The 19,601-nt window shown below is 37.1% G+C and overlaps 1 protein-coding gene across 2 annotated transcripts in view; it reads right to left on the bottom strand.

The window, feature by feature from the left end:
- Window positions 1-19,601, bottom strand: part of LOC130069640 (protein shisa-6-like) — a 101,128-nt gene that overhangs the window by 63,674 nt on the left and 17,853 nt on the right. For both annotated transcript variants that reach the window (XM_056233642.1, XM_056233641.1), the window contains exons 4-5: window positions 10,206-10,298; window positions 6,233-6,301 (exon numbers count right to left, since the gene is read on the bottom strand). In XM_056233642.1, the coding sequence (XP_056089617.1) occupies window positions 6,233-6,301; window positions 10,206-10,298 (162 nt within the window). The remainder of the gene's footprint in view (window positions 1-6,232; window positions 6,302-10,205; window positions 10,299-19,601) is intronic.

Genomic DNA, 19,601 nt, shown 5'->3' with positions numbered 1-19,601 from the left:
TCTTCTGTTATTTCATAATAGACTAATTTTGCAACATTGGCTCAGTTATTGAACTTAACGAATCAACTCTAAACCGTCTTGGGCTGAATAATGACACTATTGTCTTTTTAGAGCTGCTTTACAGCAAAATATGAATTTGTCTCATATTTTTATGAAGTTTGCGTCATTGATTATTTTCCTGTTTATCACTGTGAAGCTGCTCTGAAACAATCTGTATTGTATAAAGCGCTATAAAATTAAAGATGACTTTAAAGAAAAAGCATGTTACATTGTTACAATTATGAAGTATTCTGTTATCAGCCAGAGATGAGGGTATCATAGTAATGTTCATGGCAGTGTTATACATGTTATGTTACTCTGCTCTGATTGGTCAGATGGCTCAGTCTGTTGTGATTGGTCTACTCTGCTCTGATTGGTCAGATGGCTCAGTCTGTTGTGATTGGTCTACTCTGCTCTGATTGGTCAGATGGCTCAGTCTGTTGTGATTGGTCTACTCTGCTTTGATTGGTCAGATGGCCCAGTCTTTTGTGATTGCTCTACTCTGCTCTGATTGGTCAGATGGCCCAGTCTGTTGTGATTGGTCTACTCTGCTCTGATTGGTCAGATGGTTCAGTCTGTTGTGATTGGTCTACTCTGCTCTGATTGGTCAGATGGCCCAGTCTGTTGTGATTGGTCTACTCTGCTCTGATTGGTCAGATGTCCCAGTCTTTTGTGATTGCTCTACTCTGCTCTGATTGGTCAGATGGTCCAGTCTGTTGTGATTGGTCTACTCTGCTCTTATTGGTCAGATGGTCCAGTCTGTTGTGATTGGTCTACTCTTCTCTGATTGGTCAGATGGTCCAGTCTGTTGTGATTGGTCTACTCTGCTCTGATTGGTCAGATGGCCCAGTCTGTTGTGATTGGTCTACTCTGCTCTTATTGGTCAGATGGTCCAGTCTGTTGTGATTGGTCTACTCTTCTCTGATTGGTCAGATGGCCCAGTCTGTTGTGATTGGTCTACTCTTCTCTGATTGGTCAGATGGCCCAGTCTGTTGTGATTGGTCTACTCTTCTCTGATTGGTCAGATGGTCCAGTCTGTTGTGATTGGTCTACTCTGCTCTGATTGGTCAGATGGTCCAGTCTGTTGTGATTGGTCTACTCTTCTCTGATTGGTCAGATGGTCCAGTCTGTTGTGATTGGTCTACTCTGCTCTGATTGGTCAGATGGCCCAGTCTGTTGTGATTGGTCTACTCTTCTCTGATTGGTCAGATGGCCCAGTCTGTTGCGATTGGTCTACTCTGCTCTTATTGGTCAGATGGTCCAGTCTGTTGTGATTGGTCTACTCTTCTCTGATTGGTCAGATGCCCCAGTCTGTTGTGATTGGTCTACTCTTCTCTGATTGGTTTAGATGGTCCAGTCTGTTGTGATTGGTCTACTCTGCTCTTATTGGTCAGATGACACAGTCTATTGTGATTGGTCTACTCTGCTCTGACTGGTCAAACGGCCAACTGTTGTGATTGGTTAGTTAATATCATGTATTCAGTTAAACAGACACAATGAATATGTCAGGCAGCAACTACAACATAACGCTCATAACGATTACAATACAAGGATAATATTTGAGTTTCATATTCGATCCAAAGTTGGCGTCATCTGAGGTCTTCGCAAGTGTGGCGTTGGCTGAAATCAATCAATATTAGTCAATAACGGTAGCGCCAACTCTTGTGGTCTAATATTATTTTGGGATAAAGGCAAATTTGACACCTTAAAGAGCTTGATGTACTCAGTGCAACAAGACACTGTTTTGAAACCAAGCTGCAAAAGCGGCTGATTGGATTTCCAAAAACACATGATCCTGGGATCCAGTCACAATGCAATGGAGATTTGCAAAAAGGCTGTTAGTGATCAATGGAGGGGTTCAAAACTACATTTGGCACATTGGCAAACCCACAGCCTGTGGTCATGAAAAACTTCTCAGCTAACATTATAACAGGACTTCAGGGAGAAACATTAAAGCATCAAATATGTATGATATGACCCCTGGTTTGCCACTGTGAGCATATGAGCATATACATTAGGAGATGTGCTTTGAAATTCTTACAGCTAAAGAACTGAAGTAACATTACAACACATTAAACTTTACTTTTAAGTGTTTAGATGTGCTAATTGTTTCTACTCCAGAGGCATTAAGTGTGTTATTAAGATCTTGAAGTACAGCGCCTTAAGTGTTTGGTAGCTACCAGTGCAACATTCAGCCATTAAAAAAAAGAGTTGTTCAGGAACTAGATGTGTTAACCTGTAGGACATCAGAGGAGTTGAACGTTTAGGGATTAATAAATTAAAGTGTTCAGGGTTACGGATTTAGCGCAGTAGAAGTCTTTAGTGTTTATGCATCACATCATGTAGGCAAGAAAAAAGAAATGAAATCTCTTAAACAGGGCTCTGGGAAAAGCTTTCTGTTATGTTTTTGGAAGTGTTTAGGGTTAAGAGTTTAAGGGCGTTCGTGGAGATTAACGGCATGCGTTTGATGTGTAAATCGTTAAGACGTGTTGCCTTCACAACAGATGATTGATGCGAGCGGTATTACACGGTTAGGCAAGGTTATACTACTTTACACAAACCCTGTCAGTCACATTGGCGTATCAGTCTGCTGTTCATCATGACTGGCAGCTGTTTCTGTCTGACGTCTAAGTGGATCTGACCGATCCTTGGCACTGCTCTCCAAAACGCCAGACTCTGTTTGGACGTCAAAACAGGTGTGAGACTTCAGCTGCTGATGGCATCAGAGCTGAAACACTGCCAGAGATTTTACCTTTCTGCTCACGGGGCGGCTGGAAATCTGCTGCGATTACACACGGGGTCCTTGCGGACGGGAATAAAGCTTCTACCAGAGAAATTAAAACACAACACAGCAGCTGTATCACAGTCTATTAGCTCTGACAGGACCAATGGGATTTCTTTGACCTGCGCGTGAACACATGCATGCCAGGGTCACTATAGATAACTACAACCAAAACCAGTCACTTGAAATAAAATACATTTGATCTGAAACAGATTAAAATGAATAATAATAATAATAACTTTTGAAATTGCTTTAGGTCTCCTACAATAAGTTTGCATGCATCCAAGGTCAAAAAACACTTTTGATTTTCTCATAATATACATTGCAGCATCAGCTCTTTGCTTACAGTGTCTGAAACAGTTTGATAAAGAATTCAGTCTCTCTAAACCCCTACTTTCTGAGAACCTACTCTCTGATTGGTCAGATGGTTCAGTCTGTTGTGATTGGCATACTCTGCTCTGATTGGTCAGATGGCACAGCCTGTTGTGATTGGTCTACTCTGCTCTGATTGGTCAGATGGCCCAGCCTGTTGTGATTGGTCTACTCTTCTCTGATTGGTCAGATGGCCCAGTCTGTTGTGATTGGTCTACTCTGCTCTGATTGGTCAGATGGCACAGCCTGTTGTGATTGGTCTACTCTGCTCTGATTGGTCAGATGGCCCAGCCTGTTGTGATTGGTCAACTCTTCTCTGATTGGTCAGATGGCCCAGTCTGTTGTGATTGGTCCACTCTGCTCTGATTGGTCAGATGGCCCAGCCTGTTGTATGGTCTACTCTTCTCTGATTGGTCAGATGACCCAGCCTGTTGTATGGTCTACTCTTCTCTGATTGGTCAGATGGTCCAGTCTGTTGTGATTGGTCTACTCTGCTCTGATTGGTCAGATGGCCCAGCCTGTTGTGATTGGTCTACTGTTCTCTGATTGGTTAGATGGCCCAGTCTGTTGTGATTGGTCTACTCTGCTCTGATTGGTCAGATGGCCCAGCCTGTTGTGATTGGTCTACTGTTCTCTGATTGGTTAGATGGTCCAGTCTGTTGTGATTGGTCTACTCTGCTCTGATTGGTCAGATGGCACAGTCTGTTGTGATTAGTCTACTGTTCTCTGATTGGTCAGATTGTTCAGTCTGTTGTGATTGGCCTACTCTTCTCTGATTGGTCAGATGGCCCAGTCTGTTGTGATTGGCCGACTGCTTGCAGCATGTGTCAGAAACCAAACACCCATTACCATATCCGAATTTCAGCTCTGGATCTTCATCAGCGCTTGATACACAGTGATTTCAGATACACAGCGTCGGTTTTACCATATGAATTCAAGCTCGAGTCCTCATCCTTTGGAAGGGCATCAAAGTGGATTTGCTTTTGCATCACAAAAAACAGTGTCTTCTCGACACGACGGCAACACGAACCAAACTCTTCCAGTCTCAGCTACAACTACAGTATTTGAGGGTAAAAGTTGCCAATGCTGTAGGTTTGTGCAGGAAGTGAGACTGGATTTACTGACAACTCGTTTTGGGAGTTCACATTCTATTCTTTCTTTTAGGACACAATAACTTAATTTGTCATGTGTTTTGATCTCTGAAACTTTGCAGAACTTTTACATTCACAAATAGCTATATTACACACTGCATGAAAGGAAATATCCAAAAAAAGCATAGTAGGGGGACTTAAAAAAAAACCCAATATAATAATAATAATAATAATTATAATGACAAAAACTAAACAAAACTAAATTGAAAACAGAAAATGTAAAAAATAAAAACAAAAACAAACCATTGATAAAAAATATATAATGATACTAAAATAGCACTGGTGCATGAATGCATGTATGCATTAACTACTTTAGAACATTGTGTAAAATCAAAATTGCATTCAGTGTTTCCAAAACAACAGTTTGCAGCACAAACGATACTTCTGGGTTTGTTCCAATCATACTCCGAATATGAGCAATAGTAACAGCAATGCTTGCTAGTGAACAGCACTGATAATGTTTGTTGAAAGTTCGCAGTATAATTAAAGCTGTGATTAGTGCAGGTCAGCTGAATAATCCCAGGGTTTGAACAAAGAGGGATTTAAGCTGGTGTAGACCCAAACGTTTTTCTAGAATTATATGGCACAGTGGTTAAAAGGATCACCATGGTAACAGCGAGGAGAAAATCCGCAACAACAGTCATTAATAACCTAGAGATACTGTTCTGGGAAAACGGCTAGAAATGAACCAACACTAAACTGGCTCCTGCTGGTACGGGAGGTGAAATGAATCAAAAAGTTAATTTACGTGAAGCACAGGGGAGCACATTAAAGCAGAACCGCTGCACATAAAAGCCGTTTACCCAATAAACACCTGCATTAAACTATGGAACTATAAATCACTACATATAAGTCAAAACACACTCACGTACGGACACACAAACTCACAACCCAACATTCAGTTGAGCAAGATTCAAGTCTTTCCTCGAACTGACATTTGACAGAACATGTTCTAGACTGACCACTATTAATATAGCAAAAATGTCTTAAAATCGAGCAAAACTATCCTCTTAATGCATGGTAAAAATGACTAAAACTAGCATAATAGCATAATATATTTAGCCACTAAAAATATGAATACTGTAGTCTAAAAACTAGGGTGGGGGGGGGGGGGGGGGGGGGGGGGGGGGGTATATTGAAGGGTATATTGAAGGGTATATTATAATACCCTTCAAAAGAATGATTTTTAAAAATATTTTCATAAAGGATGCATTAAATTGATCAAAAGTGACAGTGTTTATAATGTTACAAAAGATTTCTATTTAAAATAAACGCTGCTCTTTTGAACTTGGATCCCCCCAAAAAAAAATTCACCGTTTCCACAAAAAATGTGAAGCAAAGCAACAACGTTTTCGACACTGATAATAACTGAGCATCAAATCATCGTATTATAATGATTTCTGAAGGATCATGTGACTCTGAAGACTGGAGTTATGATGCTGAAAATTCAATTACATTTTCAAATAAAATAAAATAGAAAACGGCTATTTTAAAATGTAATACTTTTTCCAAAATTTTACTGTTTTTACTGTATTTTTGAACAGTAGTGAATATAATATAAAAAAATTATTTTGAATTAAATCTTGAATTTGCATTGTTTTTCTTTAAAAAAAGGAAGAATACAACATAAGACATTCTAAGCTTGAATTTGAAAAGATCCACTAAAAGTGTTGTTTCTAAACCAATTAACTTGCATAATGTTGCACGATTTTTGCTATAAGTTTTCCTCTTCTCAAGAGGGGCGTTTAGCGCAGTTGTTTCATAAGCGTGGCTTCCAACAGATCGCAGAACATCCCAACATCAGTCAGGACTCAGGACACAAAGGTCATCCGCGAGGAACACGTGTGTGTGTTGTGTTTTACGTGCATGAATGAAGCACGATACATACTGTAGGACATAGGAACGTCCAGCTCGCCCTGCCACGAAAGCTGCCCGAGATCGTCCACAGAGTGCTGCGCTGCAGAAACACAAACACACACACACACACACACATCAACATATTTCATGCACAAACACTGAGGACTTCACGCTCTGTAAACATGAAACGCTCCTAAATATCAATACGAACACTTTCTTTGACATCGACCCGTGTTGTTATTGTAAACACTAAAACTGAAAACAACAACATTGCTGTTACTTAAAGAAATAAAGCTTTAATATCAATAATTAAAAAATATATATAAACCTTGAAACTAAAACTTAAACGAAAATTAGAAATGGTCCTTTGGCAACTTATTTAAATAAGTTTAAGTTTACACTCTAAAAAATGCTGGGTTGTTTCAACCCAAATTTGGGTCAAATATGGACAAACCCAAATGTTGGGTTAAAAATGTAATTAAAAAATGTACAGTTGAAAGTGAAAGTTGAAGTTGGGTTAAAATTTTAAATTACATTTTTAACCCAACATTTGGGTTTGTCCATATTTGACCCAAATTTGGGTTAGAACAACCCAGCACCGTTTAGAGTGTATGTAAAATGTTGTAAAACTAAGGGTTGGTTTACACTAAAAATTGTTTTATGCGTTTTGGCCATTCATTTAAAACATCAAAGTACACGTTTTTGAAAATTATAGCGTTATCGTCTCCGTGTAAACTACAAAAATGCGATTTTGTGATAACGGTGATGTCATGCGCATGCATGTCACGTGTTCAGTCTATAGGTGAGGAGTGTTTCTTTACAAAGTGACTTCGCCATACACCATCTACTGGCCTGACATGAACAATACAGTGTTTTAATGAAGGAGGATTGTTTTGACAACATTATTTTCCATAGTACACAGTTGTGGTGTAAATGTACCCTCAAACTGAAACTGAAAGCTTCAGTACAAAAATTACTAAAACTGAAAGTTAAATGTAAATATTAGCTAGAAAACGAATAAAAGTGACACAACGTCAACTAAAATTTAAATATAAACTAAACATTTTAGTGACAAATACATATGAAATTTAACAAATAAAAGCTAATTCTAAATATTAATAAATACTACAATAGTGTATAAATCATACTAAAATAATATTTTTTATCAACAAGATGTAGTGATAAAGATATTTATATACCCATTTACTTTTGCAATGCAAACTGAACAGTCTAAAGTCTAGATATTTGGTGTCCAGGTAACATAAATTTAAAAAAATATCCATCTAAAAAGTTAAGTTGTTTCAAGTACCTATAAAATAAATGACTAAAACTTAAAATGTTAAACAAAAATGTTCAAATAAAAACGAATAAAGTAATGCGATTACTGAAACAACGAGAATTAAAATGCAAACAAAAGTATTAAAATAAAAGCAAATTCAAAATATTATGAATTACTACAAAGCATATAAATAAATAAAAGATTCTTCAAAAAAATGTTAATGAATATATTCATAGATTTGATTGCAATATTTGAATGAACGTGTGCACAATGGACGTCCGCGGATGAATCCTTCACAACACGGTGCGTTAGGAAAGTAAAGTCAGATTTGATGTTGACTCTCAGTTTGAGTTCGAGGAGCAGAAAGAGCGGGCGAGCTTCACTCCTTCGCCTCCGGAGAGAACCGAGAAACAAATTCAATCAGGTGGAATTAAACAGGGTGAAGATTAAAGCCAATTTGCATGAACCGCAGGGGCTTCTGAGAGAAGTTGAATAAGCAAAAAAAAAAAAAAAATACTTAAGCAACTTATTAAACTCTTTCACCTTGAGGAAGTGTAGGGGTATTAACTTTATCCTCTTTTACAGTCACGTCTGAATCACACGGCCAAAATCTGCCTATAGTGACGCACAATTAGCTTTATCAAGAGATGATTCAACCAACTGACATTCTTCATTCGCCAAGGAAACTGTGTGTCAAAACAATAGCAGCAATCATCCCGTGTGACGAGTGATGTCATAGGTGAGAACGCTGATGTCACGGATGCTCCTCAGACGGCTATTAATGTAAATGTCCCTGTTGTGTGTGTGTAAGCGGGTCGATTATGTTGTTGTAGCGTTAACAATCGCGTGATTATGTGGGCCGCGGTGATTCACTCAGGAGAACAATGAGGAGCGCAGACGCTTGGCAGATGTTTTCTTTCCTCGGCTGTTCATTAGCTTCAGGAAACGTCATTATTGCACTGTCAACAGCTCAATCTCCCCACAGGACACGCACTCCACAAATGAAGAACAACTACACGTTTGGGGGCTTTTCTTCGGTCGTGTATTTTTTTTTTTTTTTGGAGTTGAGTAATTGAAAAGGGAAGATCCGTAATATTAATATAAATAGTTTTACAGTAACATGTATTTAAGCATTAACAATTGTTTTTAAATGACATTGAAAGTGTCGTTAGTGTAAACAGAATCTAAAACTTAAAAAAAAAAAAAATTCATACTTCAAATAAAGCTGAAATGAAATAGTCTAAATATTAGGTCGAAATAAAATAAACCTTAAAACCAAAAACTAAAAAAAAATTTTTTTTTAATTGAAATGATCCTTGGCAACTTACGGAAGCGTATTGCATTCACTTGAGGAAAAAAAATCTACTCTGTTTTTCTGAATTAACGAGTTAATTATCTCAGAATTACGAGATATTTTTTCATGGAAAAAAAGTTTTTGCTCTTTTTTTTCTGAATTAACGAGTTAATATCTCACAATTATGAGATACATTTTTCTTGAAAAACATTTTTTCACTCTGTTTTTATGAATTAATGAGTTACTCATAATTCTGAGATAATTAAGTCATTAATTCAGAAAAACAGAGCAAAAAAAATCTAATATAAAAAATAAAGTTATTTTATTTCAACTTATCACTTCAATTTAGTTTAATAGTGATGTACTAAAAAAACTAAAACTAAAAAAAATTATACAAATTCATAAAAAACATATAGACATAAAAAAAAGAAAAAGAAAACACTAAATGAAATGTCAAAAATGCACCACAAAATTACTAAATTTTTTAAATTGAAATAAAAATGGAAATTATAAAAATAAAAACTATGATGGTATCTCAACGATTTTAAAATACCAAAATACTAAAATTACTAAAACTGAAATAAATAAATAAATAAATAAAGCTAAATAGGAATGCTGTAAAAAATAGAAGTAACAAAAGCACATATGATTTTTTAAAACAGACTAAAGGCCTGTTCACACCGGGACGAATTTCGCGCGCGATATTCGCCGACGTTTAACGCCTCGTGACTAAACCAAGGGCGCCAATGTGAGTGTGCACACCGACGCGAAAAACGCCACGCGTAAAAGCGTCATTTTTTAAAAAACGCCTCGGGTTCGTTTTTATAGTTTGACGCACCGCGTCAAAAACCATCCGACCAATGAGATTGGCGCTTTTGCTCACGTGTCTGGAGCTTCTGAAGTTACAGTAAAACACAACTTGGGGGCGCTCAAACACAAAACGGTCTTGCCGAGCACACATACGTAACGGCGAAGAAGAAGATATACGCCAAGTAGCGTCTACACTGCCGAGGAGAAATAAGACGAGGAAGATGCAAGGCAAGATGAATGTAGAGCTGCTGGTCTCGTTGGTGTCGGAACATAAAGAACTATATGGCAAACGGGACAGCGACTACATCTAAATCTTAATAAAAGAGAATGTTATGGAGTGGTATTGCAGAGCAAATGGGCGCCATCTAATGTCAGGGAATGAATTCATGTTCACTCGGCTCATCGTCAGCGGAAATCGCTTGGGTGTGAACACAAAAAACGCGCAGAAAAACACTGACGAATAACGCGCGCCGATATTCGTCCCGGTGTGTACGAGCCTTAAAACTGAAACTATAAAAAATAAAAGCTAATTCTATATATTAATAAATATTCCTGAGCTCAAACCTGAGCTCAAACCTGAGCTCAAACGCCGCTCAAGCTTAACTTATTCTGTGTGGTTACCTTTCAGGTGACTCCTGCCGAGGGTCACGAAGCCAGAGGAGATGAAGTTGTGCATGTCTTGACCACTGCGGAAGTTTTCTTTCCCATAATGCCCTGCAAAGACAGACACACAGCATGTGTTATTACATGAAAACAAATCGCAAAAATAAATTGTCCCTAAAAAAAGCTTGTGTTTTACTAAAACCATGTAGAAATGATTCGACTTCCTTTTGAATAAATCATCCAGCCTGGGTAAAAAAGCGTAAAACTTAACTAACTAAAAAATGATTTACTAATATTGTATACAGTATACATATATAATCACAGGACATTAAGACTAATGTTTTGTATCATGTTCATGTTTTCTGAAATATTATGTTTAAACAAATGAGGCATTGTCTAATAAAATATGCACTAATTTAATATATTTCATACACTATATATATATATATATATATATATATATACAGTATATATATCAGAAATCTTGTTTGATTTTGTTGACACATTAGAGTTAAAGGTTTTTACAGAAGAGGGATTGGATATCTACTTTTATCACTCAATAAATCAGAAAATACTGTCAACAGCAAGGACAAAATACCATGTTTTTATGAATATAATCAGTTGAATGAAATATGAAGAAACCCCTCAGTAAAAACCTTCAGAATATAGACAGGTGTAAGACTGGACATGTTGGCGTGTGTGTGTACAGTAAGTGCTGCTGAAGTGGAGGAAAAATAATATTTTAAAGATGCGTATTGTGTTCAAAATCTACAGAGGCGAATTGATCAAAAGCAATAAAAGAAACACTTAAACGTGTACTTTGGATTTTCTTTCTTTCTGCTGATCTAAAAGAAGACGTATTATGAAAGCAAAAATAGATCAAAATCTCAAAATTGACCAGTCCTCAGACTCTGTATCGGCCAATAATATGTCCTCGATGATATTTAAAGTTGTATGATCAAATCTCTGTAAGTTTTAAAACGCATAATGCAATGCAATGCAATACAACGATGATTAAAAGAAGAAAGCCTGATGGATCATATTTGATACACCTGAACATGGATAATCAAGCTAGCTTCAGTCCAGTGTGCACATTCCTCATGTGTGGCATTACTCGTCTCAGCTGGTGAACGGCGTCCTGAGACAGAGGTCAAGACAAGGTGCTGCATTAAGTATTAATGGGGTGTGTGTGTGTGTGTGTAGCGGGGCAGAGGTTCAGTACAGGGACTCGACACACACACACACACACACACACTCAGCTCGTGTTCAGCCCCGCGGGGTTAGAGGACACTGGCTGTGATGGGAATCTTGCACTGGCCGGTGAATCCTCCATCTAATTGCACAGTTATTGACGTCCCTGACCAGGACGCTGACCCGAGGTCAGGAGACGGGCGAGTTGAGAGCTTTATCTGTGTCATTGCTCAGCTCTACAGACAGCCAAGGCAAGACAAGGCATCGAATATAGATCATTTTTCAATTTTTTTTTTTTACAGCTGAAGTGTTTAGAAGTATAAAGCCCACTGCATCATATTTGATACACACATTTCTTAAAGGGGTGATGAACTGAGAAACAAAATTTTTGGTTTTTTTTTAAACCAAAATTGGGTAGAAAATAGCCTATTACTTATTCATTTTGATGTTTTTGAATGTAAAAACCAAGCGAACGTCATAAGTTGACCTCAGACAACTATATAAAACAATTTAAAAAGCCAGTTCATGACCCCCTTAAGGCCTCTAAATGAGCAACATGATCAAAGCTTTGCTGAAAAACTTCACACTTACACACCTTCCGTCTAATTGATAGTTTTTAAGACCTTTTAGTATAATTGAAAAAATGTCCACCTTCAGCTCACAGTTCACATGTTTTTTTTTTTTGCTGTGAAATCTTTACTGATTTTTAGAAAGTACATGTAAGAATAACTTTTATTTGTTCACCTAGCAATCATATCATTATATGTTTTGAAACTACAGAGCTTTGATCATAAACTAAATATTTAAATATTATCTTACTAAGACATATTACAGCCATACATATAGCGACGACTGAAATTTATATGCATTTTATGTACAGTAAGTATTCTATTATCTGTTATAAAGATCTCATTGATTTACATTACAAGCCATCAGAATTTCATCGTACTTTTTGTTCATATAAATATCGCAAAAATATGCAATTTGATGCAGATGTTGATATTTTTCCTCCTGAGCTCCATATTCTCACTATATCTAAATACTAAATATACAAAATGAGCCATAAAATAATGATGCTCAACAACAAAAAAACATGTAGCCATATGCAAATATTTTGTCTAAATGTTCAATACACTGTTCTATCTAAAAATAATATATATATTTTTTTAAATCCTGACTATTATATATGTCAGGGATGAAAGGGTTAATATTTATCAGACTTCTCAATGCTAGTGAAAAGTACTTTTCATAACTGGAAAGTCACTCATTATGTCTTTTTTTTTTCTTTTCCTCAATTCAAAGGAAAAGCTGAAGAGAGATGCACACGTTATTGCTCCATAAATCAATTGTGTGCTGTGTAATTGTGTTGAGATATTTCTCTGTGAAGTTTATAGCGCTGAAGTTCAGGGTTCTGAGGTGGAACAGAGATTACGGTCAATACTAACAACAATCGAGAGAGAGAAAACATTTTCAGGCGGTCTCTCATTTTGAGCCCTATATTCCCATTTTGTGTTATTTCTGGCACACAAAAACCGTGCAAGGCTTTGTAAAAAGATAGCCACCATATGCGTCACGAAACATAAGCTCCTTTGTTTCAGTATTTCAATAATGCTCATTTTTCTTTATCTCCAAAAAATATCCCTACCAGAAGAGGTAGCAGAGCAGAGTAGACCAATCACAACAGACTAGGTCATCTGACCAATCAGAGAAAAGTAGACCAATCACAACAGACGTGGGTCATCTGACCAATCAGAGAAGAGTAGACCAATCACAACAGACTTGGGTCATTTGACCAATCAGAGAAGAGTAGACCAATCACAACAGACTGGGCCATCGGACCAATCAGAGAAAAGTAGACCAATCAAAACAGACTGGGTCATCTGACCAATCAGAGAAGAGTAGGTTTAGAAAGACTGAATCTTTAAACAAACAAACCGTTTTCAGACTCTTTAAGAAATTAGGTGATGTGCAATGTAGGCTATATTATGAGAAAATTAATGTGACGTTTGATGCATGTAAACCTATTGTAGGAGACCAAGACAAAACTGTGAACCTTTAAAATAGCATAATAGGGCCACGTAAAAAATGTATTGGAAAATTAAATGATCATTAAGATTAATTGATCCTGTAGAAGCATTGTTCATGTTAACTAATGTAGTTAACTAATGTTAGCAAATGAAACCTTATTGTAAAGTTTTGTAAATCTCAGATCTTTTGACTTCGGTTCAAGCATACAAGATTTTTCAATCAGATATAAGGAATCACAGGCCAATGCCTCAAGTAACCAGAGCACAATTAAAATACCCAGTGTCCTTTTCTACATGAAATCAAAGACACGGGTGTCGAGATGATCCGGGAACAGACAGAGATCAGATTACATTAAGGAAACCATAATGAGAAAGGCAGATGCGACCATTTGCCATCTTCATTACTCCGTCTCTCTCTTCATGTTTTCCTCACAGAGGCCGATCTGTCCATCATTGTGATTTTGGTACATTGCTGCATGAAGAAAGTTAATATTTAATGATTGTCTTTTATTAAAACAAGACCTCATTGGACCATTTTTTTCTCATCAAACCGAGTAAAACTGATGCAACATGCATGCTAATGTGTTAATGTGTTTCATTTGATAGATCTGCTTCATCTTGGCTTCTGATGTGCATCAAATCCTCATATCCGGGTTACAATAGCCTGAAGCAAGGCACAATTTTGCTATTTAATTTTCTAATCTGGTGTCCATTTATAACACCAGCACTAAAAACATCATAATTTAGTATTTCATGACTATTTTCCACCCCTGTGGTTGTTAAAATGAAATACGGTAGGCGGTTTTTGCTACTGTACCTTTAAGACTTTTAGGCTGATTTGCAAATGAGCTCTATTGTGATTGGCTAACCTCTGCATACTGATTTCTAAATTTTGAGTTGTGACGGCAACAACACATCAAACCATGAACAAGTCCAAATATCAACAAGTGAAAATGGAGTGTGACTATAATAATCCTGTCAGCTTATTTAACATTGGTTGCAACAACTGCAACCATAAATGACATTTCATTCAGTGTTTCCTGGAATCAAGTAAGTCCCAAAAACACCCTTTTAAATAAGCATGTAATGCGCTCAACAACAGGCATAATTATACGCTGTAAATCACTGAATACAAGGTCTCAGACTGTGTCATGCGACGCTCAAAAAAGAGAAAAGACATCTAATACCGCACGCCTTGCCACCATTTAAAAGCTTAAACTCAGCTAGGTTCAGAAAGACAAAAACCTGGCGTTGCTAATACTATTTTCTCCTAGTTGCACAACATAAGCACATGCGATATAATTGCGATTGCTTTTGGTTTGTTTGGAAATGTGTAAATACAGTTTGAATATTGGAACGAATGTCAGTGTAATTCATTCATGAATCCATTAAAGCGTCTAATTAAATTGAATGCATCAATTACAGGTATATACATTATGCATCATAATAGCGAAACGCTAATGGACAGAGCAGAGTGACGGGAGGAATGGAGGTCACGGAGGTCGAGCAAACGGAGAGACGGACGACCAGAGAAATGAAAGAAAATCTCAGCATGGGGAGATCAATACGGGAGGCAAAGAGATTGAATTTCTTTCAGCCAATTAATCAGGGGAACAAACATTCAAATTTCTTTTGGGTTTGAAGGCTTTTTATGAACTTTGTGCCCAATTTAAAGGCATTTAATCAATCACATCGGACATTTTATAGATCACAAGAGCACTCTGTCACCGGTTCTCAGGGGACGAGAGAAGATCAAACGCAGCATGTTCCTCTCATGCGGTCACAAGCTTGTATGTTGTACAGATTGTATACGCTAGAGAAACAACTTCTGTTTTTTTAACGATAGCTCTGTATATTTCTATGGCATCGCTGTCGAAGGGTGAAGTGGATTTACTTATTGTAGAGTTAACGATGAGCATTGAAATGTTTGAATCGAGTGTCATAACAAATGTCAGCAGACTGGGAAGATTTAGAAACGAGTGGCTCATTCATAAATCCATAAGATCTTACCTTCAAAAATGTAGTATATATATATATCGATCGGCCAGTGATGCATCTTCACGGAAGTCGATCATTTGCGCAGTTTTAAGCCTTTCCGATTTAAATATTCAAGCGCACGAACACACAAAAGTACTCGGGTCTCTCAGTTTTGTACTTGCGAGCTGTGTGATAAGTTTTGTGTGTGCAGCAACACACATCCAAAGTGCGCGGCAAGAACGCCGCGTCTCACAGCTCGCGAACACTCTTTCACGTCTTCATGAGCTCGAACAAACAAATTCATGTTGAGTATCATCGTAAACATAGTCGGTTATGTCTTAAGTGAACGTAAACGCGAGATAAGACGGATGTGTAACAGTATATTGGATCCGTGCAGCTCGCTCTTAAAGTGACAGCAGCCTAATATTCCTGCCGTTGTCTGTTCTTATACGTTAATCGAACAAAAGACAGAAATAATGCTCTCGGGTTAATCTATAGTTCTACAGTGAAGACTATGCAGTGATATTTTACATTTGATTTCTATTTCTGTATCTGAAAATCTAGTTTAGACCTACATGAAAACCTGAAAAGAACTATTTATTTCATTTGTATGTTTGTTCTGTTGTATTTATTTGTGCTATTGCTCATGGTTTGATTTTTTGTTCTTATTTTATTACTTATTACCTGTAATAATATTTAAAATTTATAGTTATTTTTAGGCTAGTAGTTTTTGGTGTCATAACCTTATCTATTAAGATTACATGGATCAAAAACAACTAAACCGATAAATAGGCCTACTTTATTCATTTATTTATTACCGTACTTTATTTGTGGTGGGACCAGTGAAAATTTTGGCAGGGAAAATAAAAATTTGAACGAACTAGAAAAAAATCCTTAGTGTTAAGCCCGCCCCCACACACACACATACACACACACACATATATATATATATATATATATATATCATGTTTTAATACATGTTTTCTTGGGAATACATATAAAATATATACAGATATTGACATTTACTAATTCAGTATCTATCGTACATATACATACATACATATGCATACATAACATATTCTAACATAACATAAAACATGACTGGGACATGAAAATATGCCTCAACATAGGAATGACCCACATTCAGTCTGGTGCAGCACAGATATCAAATTCATCAAAGGGTTTGATTATCAGTCATTTATTGCTGCCTTTTTACTGTACTTTATATGAAACGATGGGACAAACTTTATAAATGTCATTTTATAGGTTTGTATCCTCCTGTAAACTAAACTAGTATCTCACTCAGACAAACAGTAACATCCAGAGCTAATCCCAACCGCTGACCTCATTCAAACACAGCTGCATTTAGTTTATTCAGTAGCGCTTTGAATATTGATGTACAACAAGCCAAAGCACTGATTAGCTCAAACACAAACGAGACAGTACATCTGCATTAATGCTAACACTGAACTGGAGTCAGCAAAAGAGCATCAGGAGCGTGTCTCGATGGCTGCTTGACTGCTGCGCTCTGTGTGAATGGGGAATTCATTCAGATTTGATTTCTGATATTATGTTGTACGGCGTGGCGGCAAACAGCGTGTTGCTGAGCTTTAAATATGAATCAGAAAACACGCTCAAGAAGTGCTGTGGGAGAGATGTCACAGCAGATGTTTCCTCAAACATATCGCCGCAAATAAACTCCTGAGCATATGTACAACACCCACACACAGATGCACACACATATAACTTTTGCATTTATGCATTTTGGAGGACACTTTTATCCAAAGAGACTAACATTGCATTGAAGTTATATGTTTTATCAGATCATGCATTCCCTGTGAATCGAACGCATGACCTTAGTGTTGCAAGTGCAAAAGACTCCCAAACTTTTTTTGTTAGCCCTTTGACATAAAATATTTTTACACTGAGATTTTAAATTCATATTTTAATAATTTAACGACACATTTACATGTTCATGGTTCTCAGATGTCGGTTAATGGTCCACTGACAGGCAGAAAAACAAATAAAATATTTAATATTTTTTACTAAATGTTTTATTTGAGTTTTTTTTTTCATTTTAAATTATTTATTTACAATATAGGGCTGCACAACTTGGTGAAAAAAAAATGGGATTATTTGGTCTAAAATGTGACAATATGACCTCATCTCATTAGAAAACGTCTCATACTGCTGCTGAAACATCCGGGCCAAAGTTTTAATTATATTTATATTTTATAATATTTATAAAATTTGTATAATACATACTTTTATTTTACACAGGTGTGAATGACAAAAACTATAGCAATTTTTATGGTAAAATACTGTAAAAATGCTATGGTAAGTTCATTTACTCTGTACAGTGAAAAACTAATAGGTACATAGTTTTATTTTACACAACAAGATACTAATAATTCAATCTGTTCATCGTATAAAGCGATCATGCCTCTTCAGAAGCGTTCAGTCTTTCCGCTTGCTAATTCCTCCATGTAAATAGCGAATCCGCCATGGCGCGAGCGCAACTGGATTTTAAAGGGAATGGGAGATGAGACTCTGATTGGTTTATTGCACGTTACGCCCAAAACACACCCGTTACTCATTAAGAGAATAGGGACAACCCTTTTAGACCATGCGCCGGACGCACTGACCATTTTTCCCGTCGTCAAACTAACAAAAGTGGATTCGGTCAAGTGTCAGAAAGCCTGTCCTAGGAACTATTTGTTTATTGTTTCCTGCACGTCCCGTTATTAGTGACGCACCCCGGTAGAAGATGACATAGACAGTATAAGAAGTGGACAGAGCCATCTCATTGGAACTCAGTTGAGACAGTTGAAGCCCATTTTTAGCGATTTTTGAGCACTTCCGTTCCTGACGCGCAGACTCAAACCGACTCAAACTAAGCTTGATGACGTGAGCAACCTGTCTGACAGACGTTAATCTTCTAGTAGCTGTGCGTGAAAATTGCCAACGTTAATCTTGCAGAGACGGGGAACTTGAGCAAAGAGTTCTTTGGCGTGAGTGAGCAGGAGTAAGTATTCCGTTGCTTTTATGGACTCATTATCTATGGGCTTCTCCCTTGACGGGACGTCCCCCCGATTGCCTGCGAGCTTCTCCTCCTGTCTGTACGGTAATTTCTGTACAGCGCGACAGAGAGTCGAGTGGTTATGACGCAATCGTTATTTTTACTAAATCTGTTTCTACGGGGCCATAATGTAACAGAAGGTAATGGAGCCCTTTATACATTGTCGTGTTTCTTTAGAAATAAATAATGGACAAATGGAGTCTTTAAACGCCTCAGATGTAAAGTTATTCGCTGTCAAAGTGACGCCAAAATGAATGGGAGTCAATGGAAATGCTAACGCAAGTGAAGTTCTGCTACAACATGGCGGCACCCGGCCGGCTTCAACTTCCGGTCGATGGATTACCCCCTTGGAAGATGACAGTAAATCATTGTTTATGCTGTTGGTTTTGTTCTGTGTAAATGCGTCCGTTCATGCAATACATGTAAGTGCATATATATTAGGGGTGGAACGGTACACAGAAGTCACGGTTCGGTTCATACCTCGGTTCAGACATCACGGTTCGGTACGATTTCGGTACAATGGAGTGAAAAGCAAAGCAAAAATGCAGAAGGCATTTTTATAAATGTCTTAAACCTTGTATTTTTTTAAATAAGTTTTATTAATAAAGGCATAGAACCAGTTTATTTGTAGTGCACTGACAGTAGTTTTATATAATTAGTTTATTAATTAAATTATTAAAAAGGCGAAAACCTTGAGATATGTTTGGTAATTGTACCTGAATGAATTTAAAATTAATTTGCTATTTCAGATCAAGATATTTGTTTTCCTTCATTTTAATTAACTAACTTTATTCTCATCTGAATTATAAATAATTGATTTCCGTATAAAATAATACTACCATAAAAACTTTTGTTAACAGTTGTAGGTTACAGTTTGACAAGAGTTTAGAGTGTGACAAAAGCACAATGTTGTGTTTTATTGCCAGTGTACACAAATATAAGTAAACAATTTGCAGTTTTAATGATGTCCTGTATGAAAAAAATGACGGAGTATGTTTTTACGTTTCCACTGTTCGATCGCCCGTGCCTCTCTCTCTCACACACACACACACACACACACACACACACACACTGTTCATCGCGCGATTCGCGCCCGCGCCTCTCTCTCTCTCTCGCACGCGCGCGCACACACACACACTG

This window comes from Rhinichthys klamathensis, unplaced genomic scaffold, assembly GCF_029890125.1.
Source record: "Rhinichthys klamathensis goyatoka isolate OS25496 unplaced genomic scaffold, OSU_Roscu_1.1 h1tg000373l_1, whole genome shotgun sequence".
Classification (NCBI taxonomy): Eukaryota; Metazoa; Chordata; class Actinopteri; order Cypriniformes; family Leuciscidae; genus Rhinichthys; species Rhinichthys klamathensis.
This window is presented reverse-complemented; position numbering and strand designations above follow the sequence as displayed.